Source organism: Gasterosteus aculeatus, chromosome 9 (assembly GCF_964276395.1).
Source record: "Gasterosteus aculeatus chromosome 9, fGasAcu3.hap1.1, whole genome shotgun sequence".
In the NCBI taxonomy this organism is placed as follows: Eukaryota; Metazoa; Chordata; class Actinopteri; order Perciformes; family Gasterosteidae; genus Gasterosteus; species Gasterosteus aculeatus.
In genome coordinates, this window is record NC_135696.1 from 7967236 (window position 1) to 7980776 (window position 13541).

At 44.2% G+C, this 13541-nt stretch overlaps 1 protein-coding gene across 1 annotated transcript in view; it reads right to left on the reverse strand.

Annotated features, from left to right (window-relative positions):
• Positions 1 to 1330: 1330 nt before the first annotated feature.
• Positions 1331 to 13541, reverse strand: part of mcoln1a (mucolipin TRP cation channel 1a) — a 12704-nt gene continuing 493 nt past the window's right edge. The window contains exons 2-14 of the mRNA XM_040187247.2: positions 8548 to 8804; positions 6414 to 6581; positions 6183 to 6333; positions 5433 to 5511; positions 5123 to 5219; positions 4417 to 4516; positions 4217 to 4323; positions 3941 to 4090; positions 3744 to 3845; positions 3474 to 3596; positions 3164 to 3370; positions 2937 to 3067; positions 1331 to 2714 (exon numbers count right to left, since the gene is read on the reverse strand). Of these exons, the coding sequence (XP_040043181.2) occupies positions 2678 to 2714; positions 2937 to 3067; positions 3164 to 3370; positions 3474 to 3596; positions 3744 to 3845; positions 3941 to 4090; positions 4217 to 4323; positions 4417 to 4516; positions 5123 to 5219; positions 5433 to 5511; positions 6183 to 6333; positions 6414 to 6581; positions 8548 to 8804 (1709 nt within the window). The 3' untranslated portion in view covers positions 1331 to 2677. The remainder of the gene's footprint in view (positions 2715 to 2936; positions 3068 to 3163; positions 3371 to 3473; positions 3597 to 3743; positions 3846 to 3940; positions 4091 to 4216; positions 4324 to 4416; positions 4517 to 5122; positions 5220 to 5432; positions 5512 to 6182; positions 6334 to 6413; positions 6582 to 8547; positions 8805 to 13541) is intronic.

Genomic DNA, 13541 nt, shown 5'->3' on the forward strand with positions numbered 1-13541 from the left:
TTTTATTTGACTACAGCCCACTCAGCACTAATGGCGTCCATCATTGAATCACACAGTTGAAAATGTTACTAAATGCCCTTTGCATCCTGCCCATCCATTTCAGTTAGCCGCATAATGTTGTTGCACAAGGGTGTGTCTCAGCACTAAACGGAAATACAATAGAGCTTTTATGTACACACTTAAATCTGTTCTTTTTGTGTGATCAGTATATCACAGCTCTGCTGCGCATGCTGCCCGCGTCACGAGACACACTCCGCAGGCCGACACACACAGAGCGAGATGCCAAACACTTGAATCGGGGACTCAGAAGAAAAGTTGTAAAGCAGGAAAGGGAAACTGCTGCTGTGCTGTTTTGTTAATATTAAAACCCCGGACTTCAAACAGAGAGCCACAAGTGACCTGATTTCTATTCAAGCTGAGATCAAACCGACGACACACCTGGCACCGATACACTGAAACAACAAATGATGGACCAGCAGTTTATGGAGCCAGACATTCCCCGATGCAACCACTGTGCATCAAAGGTACTGCGTTAAAGATGCACATGCACAGCTTCCATTGTGAGGTACAACAATGCTTCATGACAATCCTTTGTTCAGAGAAAAAATGAATGAAAGATGTTTCGACCATGAAAATATTTGCCTCCCTTTCCCCCAGTCTCACAAAGAGCACCAAGGCGTGGTTAGAGCAGTGCATAATGAATGGGGATGTGAGGCTAAGTGGGCAGGAGGCAGCGATGCCAAGTTCAATAAGCAGGAAATGACCTCATCATATTGGACCGTTCTGGGGAAACAAAAAGGTCCAGATTTGCTTTCCCTGAGAGCTTCTGTGCTGCAGCTTCTCAATTGAAACGCCCAGGGCGCTCACAGAAGCTGTGTCACATTCAAAGGATTCATTTGCCTAAAGTCGAGAATACGGGATCAGTTTAAAACCTAGAAAGATGGACGAGTATTTATTGCGATATAGTACAATGTTGCATGGATCAGCATCCAGACACATGATCTTCCTCTTCTGGCAATCAGAGGAACTGCACCGGAAGCCAAGTAAATAATTAAATAATGACTAAATATTCAAATCCCTTCTTTGATGTGTGATTTTCAAACGAACCGATTTAGTAGCTTGTTTATTACTTGGCATAAGGATCGAAGTTAATCCTTTACGCATATGTATATCAGAGAGGTCACTACATTTCCCCTTTGGTTCATTGTAAACTAAATTGGTTCTGTTGGCCAGCCGGCACCCAAAAATAAATCGATTATGATATAAATCAAAATCCGGTTACACGTGATCATCAGCAGACGTTGACAAACTATGGTTCCATGACACAAAATTAAATACGACAATGTTTTATTATCAAAGATGATCTGGAAAATTTAAATCAGTAGATCGGCGATACAAATGACACCCAGTATATCAATTCAGTTTACATTTCTTTGAAATGCAGATCATTTGTTTGACAAAAACATGAAACTGTAGAAAAGATACATCTATCTAATACTAGATCAAACCTACATGCCTGACATTAAAATATAAGTTAAGGCCGATGACGGGTTTTGGCACGTTTTCCATGGATCCAAAACCCAACAGCATATTTAGCTTAAAAGTCGCAATGCAGATTTATCATACAATTTAAGATGACAAAAAAAAAAATACCATCATGTAGTAACTTGTTACTGCCGGGAGCACGTAAGAAACTACTTTCGGATATTGTGCGTTTTGTGCGTTAAAAAGACAAACAGAGATTCACGCTTCTACTGAAGATCAAGTCACTGCAATAGAGACAACAAATAAAACAAACAGACTAAAAAGCATGACTCAGTTTGACACAACATTAATAAGGAGATGCCAACATGTTTCTGGCAGCATCTTCCCTGAAACCCGTCAGGGGATTCAGGGAGATCAGCGAACGCAGGCGATGTTGTGTGCTTCATTAGCGACATCATACCGATCGTTACGTAGACAACGCAAAAGGTATCGCGCACAATCGGTCACAGCGGCACACTAATGTTCACATCCACAAGGCAGCGTGATGCTCGTGCGGTAGAAGCGCCACTAAAGATTGAAACTTTATACTGACGCAGCAGCTCAGCGGAGAGGAAAGCTAATCTGAAACACGTCTGCCGTGTTTTCCGACGGTTCTTCTGAAGGAAGCAATCTTCTCGACGGTCTCAAAAAAGACGGGACTACGACGAGGTGGATTCCCCCCTCTTACGTGTCCCGTTGTGGAGTGGTAGGATTCCAAAGTTCTTTAGTGGGACGTAAAGTGCCTGTTCCTCAGGAGGTGACCCATTTTAAAATACTATTAGAATAATAAAAAAACACACAAAAATGAAAACAGTCAGCAACTTATTAATAGGCTGCGCTGCCGTTTCAGCATTAAATACATCAGGAACGGGTTTTCTTTAAAAAACCAACAAGAAACGGAGAACTTCATGGGCACTGGTCATCCACGATGCTGCGCAGTCCTGTCCTGTCTTCTTCACGGGCAGGACAGACACGAGGTCCAATGAGGAGGCGATTGTCACACAGTCCTTCCACAGACGGCTGGTCCATCTGATGGTGGCTGCTGATGAGGTTTGACCTGAGACGCAGTGTGCAGGTTCGGAGACAATGAGCCGTGTGCAGTGTACCGATGTGGACAGCAGGGGAGTCGGCGGTGAGGCTTCTGAGGTCGACGTCAGTTCACCAGCAGGACGTCCTCGTATGTCGTCGTTCTAGGGGGAAATCAAAGGAAGGCACCACGTGTCACATCCTCATTTTATGTAATGGTCACATTGCTAGACTCAAAATTCAGAGCATATCCACGAAGGAAGAACTGCCTCCAAACAGCTCTCAACAGGAATTCATCACCTGCTGAACTGTTTGAATACACATAATTGTTCCAATATAAATCAATATATTACGAATCATTTAATCTTCATGGATCTCCCCCTCACCTGTCACAGCAGCAGAAGAAGGAGCACGGCGACGTCTCCAGACCTCTGAACTTCCCAGAGCTGGGAGCGTCCGTGCACTCGGCTATGAAGGCATGCAGGTCTGTGATGTGGTGGGCTTCTTGTGTCTGGTGCTGTGGAAGCCAACAAGTGTACATTTATGTTATTCTCCATTGGGTTTTCCTCCTGTGTTTTTATCTACTCTGGTGGTCTTGAAGGTCATTTCCTACCTTGATGGTCTCGTAGGCGCCTGTGATGAGCGCGATGAACAGCGACAGCACCATGTAGATGAAGAGGGAGATGAAGGTGTACAGGTACACCTGGCTGAACAGCCACACCATAGTGCTGGTCTCCTGCATCCCCGCGAACGTCACGAACATGTCGTCGCCGTTGATGAGGGAGAAGAGGCACTCGGACACCATGGACAGAGAACGGAACTGAGGGACACAAAGCGACAGTGGTCAGGCCTCTGCAGACCGAAGGTCCAGCGGTTACTGCTCCACATGTGGCAGCAAGTTTGAGAGTTGGAGTGGCGTTCACCTTGACGTGGTACGGCCCCAGGACGATCCAGCCGCAGAAGCAGTAGCCCAGATAGATGACGGCCACGCAGCAGCAGAACCGAATCACGTTGGGGAACGCCGCTCGGAGCGTCACGATGAGGATCTACGGGAGGAGGCGGACTTCAGTGTGTTGGATTCACAGGATTGACAACGTCACATCAAACCCTCGCGGCTCCGCCTCATTACGGAATCAAACACGGTACCTAACAACACAACCAGCTGGTGCACATCATCGCTTTCTGGGTCTTACATTGTACTTCTGGAAGAACGTGAGGTAGCGAATCACTCCGACCCACACCAAGAGCGTGGAGGTCCCCAACAGGATGCCGCACAAGTCATACGAGGACATGTTCTGTCGGGAGACAAGGACAGACACGTTGAAAGACGGCGCCCACTGCGGGGAGGAAGTTCAGCGGTGGCGGGTGTCACTGCGCAGCGGGGCCGCACCTTGGACTCGATGCCCACTTTGATGACGCTGCCGGTGATGGTGAAGATGTCGCTGACGATGAGGAGGATGTACCACCCGTTGATGAACTCCATCCGGTCCGCCCAGCACACCTTTCGATCCAAGGTCTCCCTGAAGAACTGCACGAACTCCTGATGCACACGCGGAGGCAACATGGAGAGGAATCAGCTGGCGGAGCGAGGCCCCGCGTGTCTCCGGGGCGGTGCGCACCGACCGGACATTTGTGTTTAAATCAGTCCGAGATGTGGCGGACGTACCAGCTGCAGCGTGATGCCTCGTAGAATGGAGCGTCCGCACAGCAGCAGTGACAGCGCGCACACCAGCGCCACGGCGACGTCGAAGGCCAGACGCGTGTAGCTCTCCGCTGACGGTTTTAGGTGGAGGGAGGAAGAAGAGCTGTGAGTAGCGGTACATCACGACTACAGGCGGTGGTGTATTTGTAACTCGGTCGTCTCACCGTGTCCAGAGACGCTGGGGTCTCTACACTCTTTTATGGAAGCCTCGTTTTCTAAGCGGATCTTCACCATGCCGCTGTGAGCCTTGTTGTCCAGGACTATCTGCAGGAGAGAAGCGACCAGCGAACACGCCACAACCACGGAAATGTCAGAGATTAATTGTTGCTTTCGATCGTCTGGCTGACGGGGGCGGCTCAACTTTTCAGTCTCCTGCTCCAGCAGTTTGCCCGAATAATAATAATTACGAGCTGTAGCGGTAACCAGTAGGCCGGATTCGGCCCGCAGGCTGATCAAAGACCAATATGTAGCGAGATGCTATGTACAAAAACTATAATTGAACAGTTGAAGCACTAAATGAAATGTGCAATTTTGTGAAACCTATTTCAGTTTGGTCTGTGACGTCTCACAAACATCCTGGGTATGGATCTTATAGTCAGAACATGCAGAAAGTCATAAATTCTGTTAATTGTACTTTTTCCACACTAAATATGAACATGGATAAAACATGGAGTCAAACTGCTCCGATCCCTTTAAACCAGAAGATATTTTTTTTCATGTGGAATTAGACGTGAAATACAATACTCCTTCTCGAGCGATTAAACCAAACCTCATCGTATGTATTATTGCCTGAACATCATGGCCCCTGGATATCCCCGGTACAAGCTCTTCAGCAGTGCAGGGGTCTCTGCCTTAAAGACCTCCACTCACCGTTATGTGGAAAGTGTAGCAGTCCGGGATCTCGTTGTTGATGATGGTCTGTATATTGATCGCCTTCAACTTGAACTCTATGGTGACGTTAACAAGCCTTAAGGAAAGAGAAAACCAACAATCAGTGATTCAGAAGTAAGATTACATTCCTGTGTGTGTGTGGGTGTTCTTTTGGTAAGGCCAGTGTGTCATTGTTCTTTGTTTTCTTGCTTGAGCGGCTTGTGTACGGCCGTCTCCAGATATCAAAGAGGGGATTCTATCCCATTGAGGCCAGACGAGGAGAAAGCCAAATGACAAAACGAAGCCTTACTTGTGGAACTTGAGAGTGAAGTTCCTGTAGCTGGTGAGTGGAGGATGAGGGACCGCCGGCGGGTCCACGCCAACACACTCTGCCATCAGTGGAGATCAGACGGGGAACAGTTGTGTTGAGTGAATATTGAAGTTGGAGAGAAAATAAGGAAGAAAAAAAAAATCTTCTCCCTTTTCAACTGGCATTTGGCTGTATGGAATCTTTTCAAACATTTGATATTTTAACATGACTTTGTTTCCACTGTTCTTACTTCCTGAATTTGGCCAAAGTGTGCTTATGAACAAACTTGTATGAGGAAGTAGGAAAAAGGAAACTAAAAGGTAAATTGACATCAAATACCATAATAGAACAAAAACATGTGAAAAAAAGCAGCCATGTAAATGTAAAAACCTATTATGTTAAAAAAGTATATAAAATATCAAAACATGGTGCAAGAGGTGTAATCTACAGGAGAGCACTGCACTCACCAAAAGGCAATGATTGTTGTCGTTACCACGTAATAACACCCTCTGTCTCATAGTTGTGACTCGCTGCCTCATAACTACCAGATGAGGTGCTCCACAACAGATGAAGTGCAGTGGAAATTGCCATGTAAATGCTCGTGATCCCACTCGGATGGATTTCTTTGTACCCAGGAAGCATCTCGTACCGATAAATGTTAACAGTTGATTCTTTTATCACAGAGACAGAGACCTTCCATCACCGTTAGCCGCAACGTCCCCTTCGCCTTGTGCAGCGACGTCCACGTACCTGTCCTGATGTGAGGGTCTATGCTGAAGGTGTCATTGGCCGGGTCGATGCTTCCCTTCTTGTAGTACTGTTGGCAGAGGGAGAGCGCGCTGCCGTTGTCACCGTAGACGTATGCGTAGCGTCCCACTGTGGTCTCTGGTAACACCAGGTACTTTGGAGAGGTGGATGGGAGGAGAGTTAACTTTTTACGGCTGCATTTTAAACCTCATCGATGGATGGCTCGGGGCTGACCTTCTCCACGGCGTAGAACAGGTGTTCGTAGACGTCCTCCTGCGTGTAAACAGCATAGGAGTCGTAGGAGGACTCATCGTAGTCTTTGAGGAAGAGGTGTCTGAAGGTCACAGTGTTCTCCTCCTTGAAGGTCACCACCACCTGGTTACTGAGGCCAAACAGCACCAACTGCAACAGAGAGAGAAGCGACAGTGAGGCATAAAAGAAAGAAAACGAGTGCACCGAGGCTCCAGACTCTGCGTTTTGTATTGGGGTGTAACGATTCATTCACTGAATCGATTAATCGATTTATATTCCTGCGATCTAACTGAATCGATCTGTGCTCCGCAAATCGGCATTCCGGACGACATATATCGATTACAAATCAATACTTGGAAACTAAACATTGGATTTAAGTACAAAAACTGTATGGATGTGTGTTTGTTTGTTTGTTTTTTAGCACTTTAGACACGTTAAACGTTACTCGATTCAGTCTGCCTGTCTGTGACGTGTCAGGATCTCCAATCCCCCCCGAGTTGGTTGATGAGAAGCATCACACAGACGTCATCAGTACGCAGCGGCAGCCGAGCGAAACTCTGAACAACAACAAAACACAGCGTGGAGGAGACGACTGCGAGCGAGACATTTACAAACCAACTTATCGATCCAGCGTGTGGAAACATTTTGGCCTTTGCAAACACGGAGGTGTTCTAAATAAGTCGGTCGCTGTTTGTAGAATATGTAGAAGCCAAATTAAAAAACCACGGAAACACAACGAATCTTTCCGGCCATCTACTAAGGCGCTGTGGGAAAAAACAACGCCGACAGTCAGGACCTCTAGCAGCGTCACCGCTGCAGCAGCAGCAGGTAACTCCAGCTCTGCAGACACCTCAGGCCTCGCCAGCACCAAACTCAACATCACAGTAACAATTGCCAAGTTTATCTGTAAAGACATGCGACCCTACAATGTGGTTGAAAATCCGGGGTTCTGTGAATTGATCCAAACATTGTGTAATTATTGAGTAATGTTTACATTGAAAATGGCACTTGATTCAAATAAAAGGACATGGTTGCCTGCACTGTCCAATATGGACAGTGCAGGCAACCATGAATCGCAATTTGAATCAAATCGTTGTTAAATGAATCATTACACCCCTAATTTTCTAGCTTCATCCACTGGATCAAGAAGATCCCGTTGTTTGTTTTTTGCACACTTTCATACTTACAGGTCTCACACAGGAAAAAAATAGATGAATACAGCTGTTCACTGACAGATAAGAAAAGGGATGCATGCACACGCTTTCGACCACAGAAAGAGTGCAGCCTCTTCCACGTCACCACACAATTTAAAACTGTACTTTAAAAAGTTATATAATTTCAGTTTACTGGAAAAGGCACAAAAAAAGTTTACCTGTAAATACCTTTATTTTGCACATAAGTGCCCGTGTTATTTTTACTTTATCTTAGCAGCTCTGGAAGCTCTATATTTTGTTACAATGACAAACTGATGAGATCTTGGTTGGTTGATCCGATATCGACTAAATATTTTTATAATACGGGTACATGAAATCCAGCGTTCTGATTGGTTGAGAGTGAGTCACAGGGGGTAAATTATTGGGCGATAATGTACAGTTGCTGTTCACATTGACCAGAGGCTTCTATGGGTAACAGGTTAGCTTTTGCGCGATATTTTAGCTTTTAGCTCGGTCGCAATTGCCGAAATAAGACCCATAAATCCCACAAATGATCAGTTTCAGGCAATGCGATCTTTCGCAACCGGACAATTAAGGTGGACGTCATCAGCGATGTGCATGAATGAGATGGTGCGAGATCTTGCAGAGAGACCCAATGCTGTTTACACGCACGTACGGGGACTATTTTTCTCTGGACTACTGAAATGTGATACGCAACCTTTGGTGGCTACAACTATTTGGTGCTGAAAGGCAGCTATTTACTATCGGTTTATAATTTTGCTGGTAACCGTATTAAAAAGCAATAAGGCAGTACTTTATCTTTAATAATGTAACTGTTTGAGGTTTGCCCCCAACACCCCCGAACTGTTACATTATTGGATGATAAAGTACAGCCTCTCGTACCTTATTGCTTTATTATTCACCTTAAAATAGACAAACTGCAAATGAAAAACAAGACGCACCTGAGCCGTGACAATGATGATCTTGAGCATCTGCAGGATCAGCTTGTAAGGCTTGCGGCCCTTGGCGTGATATTTATCACACGGGCTCATGAAGAAGTATTTCAACTTCCTGCGTATGGCCTCCTCTTCCCGGTCAGCCCCGACCCAATGACCCGCCATCGCCGTGGGAAACCCGTGGTTGTCGTGGTTGTTGTCTGAGCGGTTGACGCTGTCTGTGGAGCCGTAGTCAGTCACGGAGTTGGACAGACTTTGTCGTTCTAAAGGAAAAACAAATACGGAACATTTAGTTTTGCAGTATCTTTGCAGAGATCGAAATAAAAAGCGAGAACAATCAATCAGGGCGTTTGAAAAAGACGCTGAACGGACGGAAACCTAAAAGCGTCCGACTGTCATTGGGCTTTAATGATTTCAAAAAACATTTCTTAAAACACAACATAAGTTCAGTTTAGATGATTAGGTAATGGAGTAATTCCGTCAATAAGCAACGGCCTAAACAACCAACCGCAACTAATTGTTAGTTAATACTGTGTGTGTGTGTGTGTGTGTGTGGAAAAGCGCCGCCACTGTTTTTTGTTTGCTAATTAGCAAATATTAGCACGCAGAAGTGCCATGTGGCTGCAATAATACACCGAGTATATGATGCGTGACTCACGCGAGCAGCGTCACAAGGCTGTAACACTAAATAGGAGTCAAGGCCATTTCAAATCCAATGTCCATGGCAGGAAACAGGACAAGAGTCCTTATTGTGCAGCAGTGAATGTAAGAACTGCCACATTTCCTCGTGTGTTATCAACCTACTTGGGATAAATCCCATTCTGTTCATGCCAACTGTTGACTCAGTGGTTCTGACTTTTCCCTGACAGCATCTGCCTCACGCGTGTGTTCCATCTTCGTCGGACTTGTCTTTGTCTCAAAATAACTCTGTTTCTTTGCCGAATGCGCTCGACTGACGGCACGCATGTCATTTAACCCCGGAGCAACAAGAACTAATGGAAGCAAAGGGTGGTGCACCAAAACAGACAAAGTGTAGAATACGGATGACAGACGTGAAGCAGATTGCTGTCAAAATCTCAGTCTGCCTGATTAAGTTTGACATGTGCACAGAAATGTAGGTGTGAGGTTACACGGAATAAAGACAGCACATTCTTTAGGGACGACCGTGGAAACACTGCCAACCAGCACTCGAACCACAACATTCCTCTGAGTGAGAAGAAAAGACTAATTGGCCACTGATTAATAAGACAACACTTTCGACGCACTCCCATGTGAAATCACATCACTGTGGTGTCTGATTTAAATAGGTCATTTATATCAAACGATATCAGGTCCGTAGAAAGCAAAGGATCACATTCCAGCGCTACTTCAAAAGTGTGCTTAAAGGATTTTATTTAATGTTTTTTATTATTGTTATTAATGCAGTTTGAGATTGAAGTGAGGGAAAAAAAGGCAAAAAATGGACGCAAAAAATGATCTTGTGATGTTTATCTTCCATGCATGCAGGAATATTAAGGCAGAAATGGTATTACTACTATTATACTATTGTGGAGTACTCTGAACAGAAAACTAAGTGGATTTCTTCCTTAAAAGAAATGAGATCTCCTTCTCAGTAAAACCACCTGATTGAATAAGGTTTAATTCATCTAACCTGACTACAAAGAGCAGAGTGTGGTTGAACACAACGCCACATCGCAGGAAAGACACAGATGCGTGAGGCGAAGCGTGCATAATACTTGTCACATGCTTTTAGCTGGCCGGGTCTGGGAACGTGCTCGATCAGATGAACTGCTGGTGGGGGAAAGACCCAAACTCAGCAGTCACAACGCGCCGGCATAGCAGAGTTTTCTAATGGGAAGGAGAAGTGAAACCGGGGAGTAACGTACTGGTCTCAGTGTAAGTCGGCTCCAATCGCCTACAGGAGGAAAGGTCAACCACACGCATTAAGGACTGGCACAACTGAAAAGGCCAGTCATCCTTTTCTCCCGCTTTGGCACCGCAATAAAACTACGAACACACCCGATGTGCTATGAGCATTTACTGGAACTGAAACCGTTGTTGTGCTTCACACCATTGCTCTATTAATGTACCACGCACACATTTGATTGCACAGGAAGCTTATCTTCTGGTGTGCGTTATTAGTACAGTCAGTCGATGTATTGCAGGTTCCAATCCTATGTTTCCAATCTGTAGAGAGAGAAAGAACGGGAACTTGTATTCAGCTAAATGCAGACGTGGCATTCCCAACCCAGCTTGGAGGACGACTGCACTCATCTCGCATTGAACTAGAATAACATCATCAGACAGGATGAACAGCTGTGGTGAACGGGTCAAAATGTGACGCAGCAGAACCAAAGATACTGTAATTTTTGTTTGCCCGCAACAGACTTTCTAAACTTCTAGTCTACTCTGGACTCACATGAGACCATTTATCAGATTTTGACCAGCTCCCTCTGGAGCCACAAAATATAGTTGTATCAATTCAAAGATTAAAACTAGGAGGCCATGAAGTACTGATTTAGCTCGTCCACACGTATCCTTTAAGCCAGATGAGCAACATCCAGAGGAGCTCTGGGCCTCACCAAAATGTGACACTTGCGTGCCTTGGTGAAAGAATCCGACTTTACTTATCGTGCAGACAATAGGCTCGACTTCACGCGGATCTTTGAGCGCATCAACTGTCACGGCAGATCTGACAAGCCAAGGTGGGATCAGTCCATTGACCTTGGTGCCAGATTTGAATCAAGCTGAAGAAATCTGCATAAATATCTGGCTCTCCCGGTTCACGGCGGCGCGCGGAGTGCTGTCAAAATCACTAGACCGAAGTCTGTCTGTCTGTGACTCAGGATCCCAGCAAGACGCTGTCAACAGCTTCCATTCAAACCCAAGTAACGTCCGTGGAGGGGTACTTCACCCGACCCGCATCAACAATTGTAGCACTTAAATTGAACTTGTAACGTCACTCATCTATAGCAAATTGTAAATTGGCTTATTTGAGGAAATTGCACTTTCTTGTTTCTTGTTCTCCTGAGTTTGTACCCTATGGTTGAATGCACTTATTGTACGTCGCTTTGGATAAAAGCGTCAGCTAAATGACATGTAATGTAATGTAATGTAACAAGCTCCCTAAAAAACTGTAGACTCGACCACGCGTGAGACGGGCTTATGAAGCGGCGTTGGAAGGATAATCGTGCAGGAAGGAGTCGGGCTGTTTGGATGTAGACTTCCAGACTAGACTGAAAGTGAGGGCGGTGGGAGTTGGTGATGCAGCATCTGGGTCCTTAATACTAAAAGACCAATAATACCAACGGTTACTACAAGCACGTCACACCCTGTGTGAAATACTATTCCACATGAGTATTTATCTTAAGTCAACGCATTTAATTCAAAGGTATTCTATTACCTGTACATAGTTGAAGGTAAAACCCACAACTTCGATTGATGACTTGATAAAGGTTTAAGGAATCCGATGTGATGTCATTAATTCATCGCCATAATCATGAAACATTTTCGGACAATCGACCAAATTATTAGTCAACAAATGGTCTCTTTCTATAAGGTCCTGTTAAACAAACAATCGAGTTAAAACGCAATACTTGTAGTTGAGTGTTTCCTGAAGTTACTAAGAACACAACAATGTCTCTTATTGGTGTGTTGTAGTGTCCAGTATGGAGATCTAAAGGATGATCCGTTGTTGTCCCTAAAGATGCGGCTTTCTGTATGAAGACACGAAACAACGGGGATTACAGATAATCATGAAGTCATCTTAGTGAACACATGATGATGACTGTTCGGGAAAAACACACTTGATGAAAATGACTTAAGCGTCTCAGCTGGGGCCTGTTTCAATAAGGAGGTTCAACCAACTCTGAGTTAAAACTTGAACTCTGAGTTGACTTACCCTGAGATGGGAAACTCTGAGTTTTCGGTTACAGAACAGCTGAAATGAGTTAGTTCAATCAACTCTGAGTTGACCTACTCTGAGTTAAGCCCGTGCACCACAACTATAAAAAGCCATTATCAATGGAGCGCAGATATTACGAGTCACCATGGCAACAGCGCCAGACAAAAAGAGGTCTTCATATTTTTCACCAGCAGAACTGGATGTGCTTATGCAAGCATATGGAGAGTACGAACATATATTTAAAAAAAAAAGCAACACGGCTGCAGCGGCGAAGGACAGAGAGTTAGCTTGGGAGAAAATAGCTGCTCGAGTCAATGCGTAAATTTACATTTGAATTACTGTTATACAGTGTTGTGTGTAATTAATTTCTATGTAATCTAAAAACTGTAATTTAATTCCGTAATTTAAAGTAAAATCTGATGTAATTGCATTAAATGCTGCATAAACTATAAAGCAATTCTGTATAAAACAATAGTGGATTTAACATCAAATTTTAAAAGATATATTTTTTCAAGAATAATTCATGCAATTGTATAATGTTTATTTGAAAGCATTAAAAGTGCAGTTTCTTGTCTCTCCTTGTATTGTTCAAGTGGTTGAGGTTGATATGGGATTTAGAAAGTAATTAGTAATAAGTATACTTTCTAGAGATAGTCATTATTACATTAATCTAATTACACTGTTGAAGAAGCCAGTTGTAGTTAGTAATATAAGTGACTTGCCCAACTGTTATAATATCAGAAGTGAAACTGGAAGAACAGTGTGTTATTCAACCTAATTTTAATTTTCATGTAGGTGCAATCCTGCAGGCATTAAAAGAACGTGGCAGCAGCTGAAAATGAAATATAAAAACATAATTCAATCAGGTAAGGCTTGAACATATCATGGTTGTAGTCTACCTGACTTTACAAACATTTGACATATAAATAACTAAATAGCATCCAGTGTCGATTTGATGCGCTCTGCGTGACTGAAATGTGCGCAATGAATGAATACCGAAAGAATGAATGAGGTGATTAAATACCACTTCCTCTTTAAAAAAGGGGAGGAGACGAAATAAACTCTGGGTTTCCCGAAGAAAACCTGCTCCCGACCA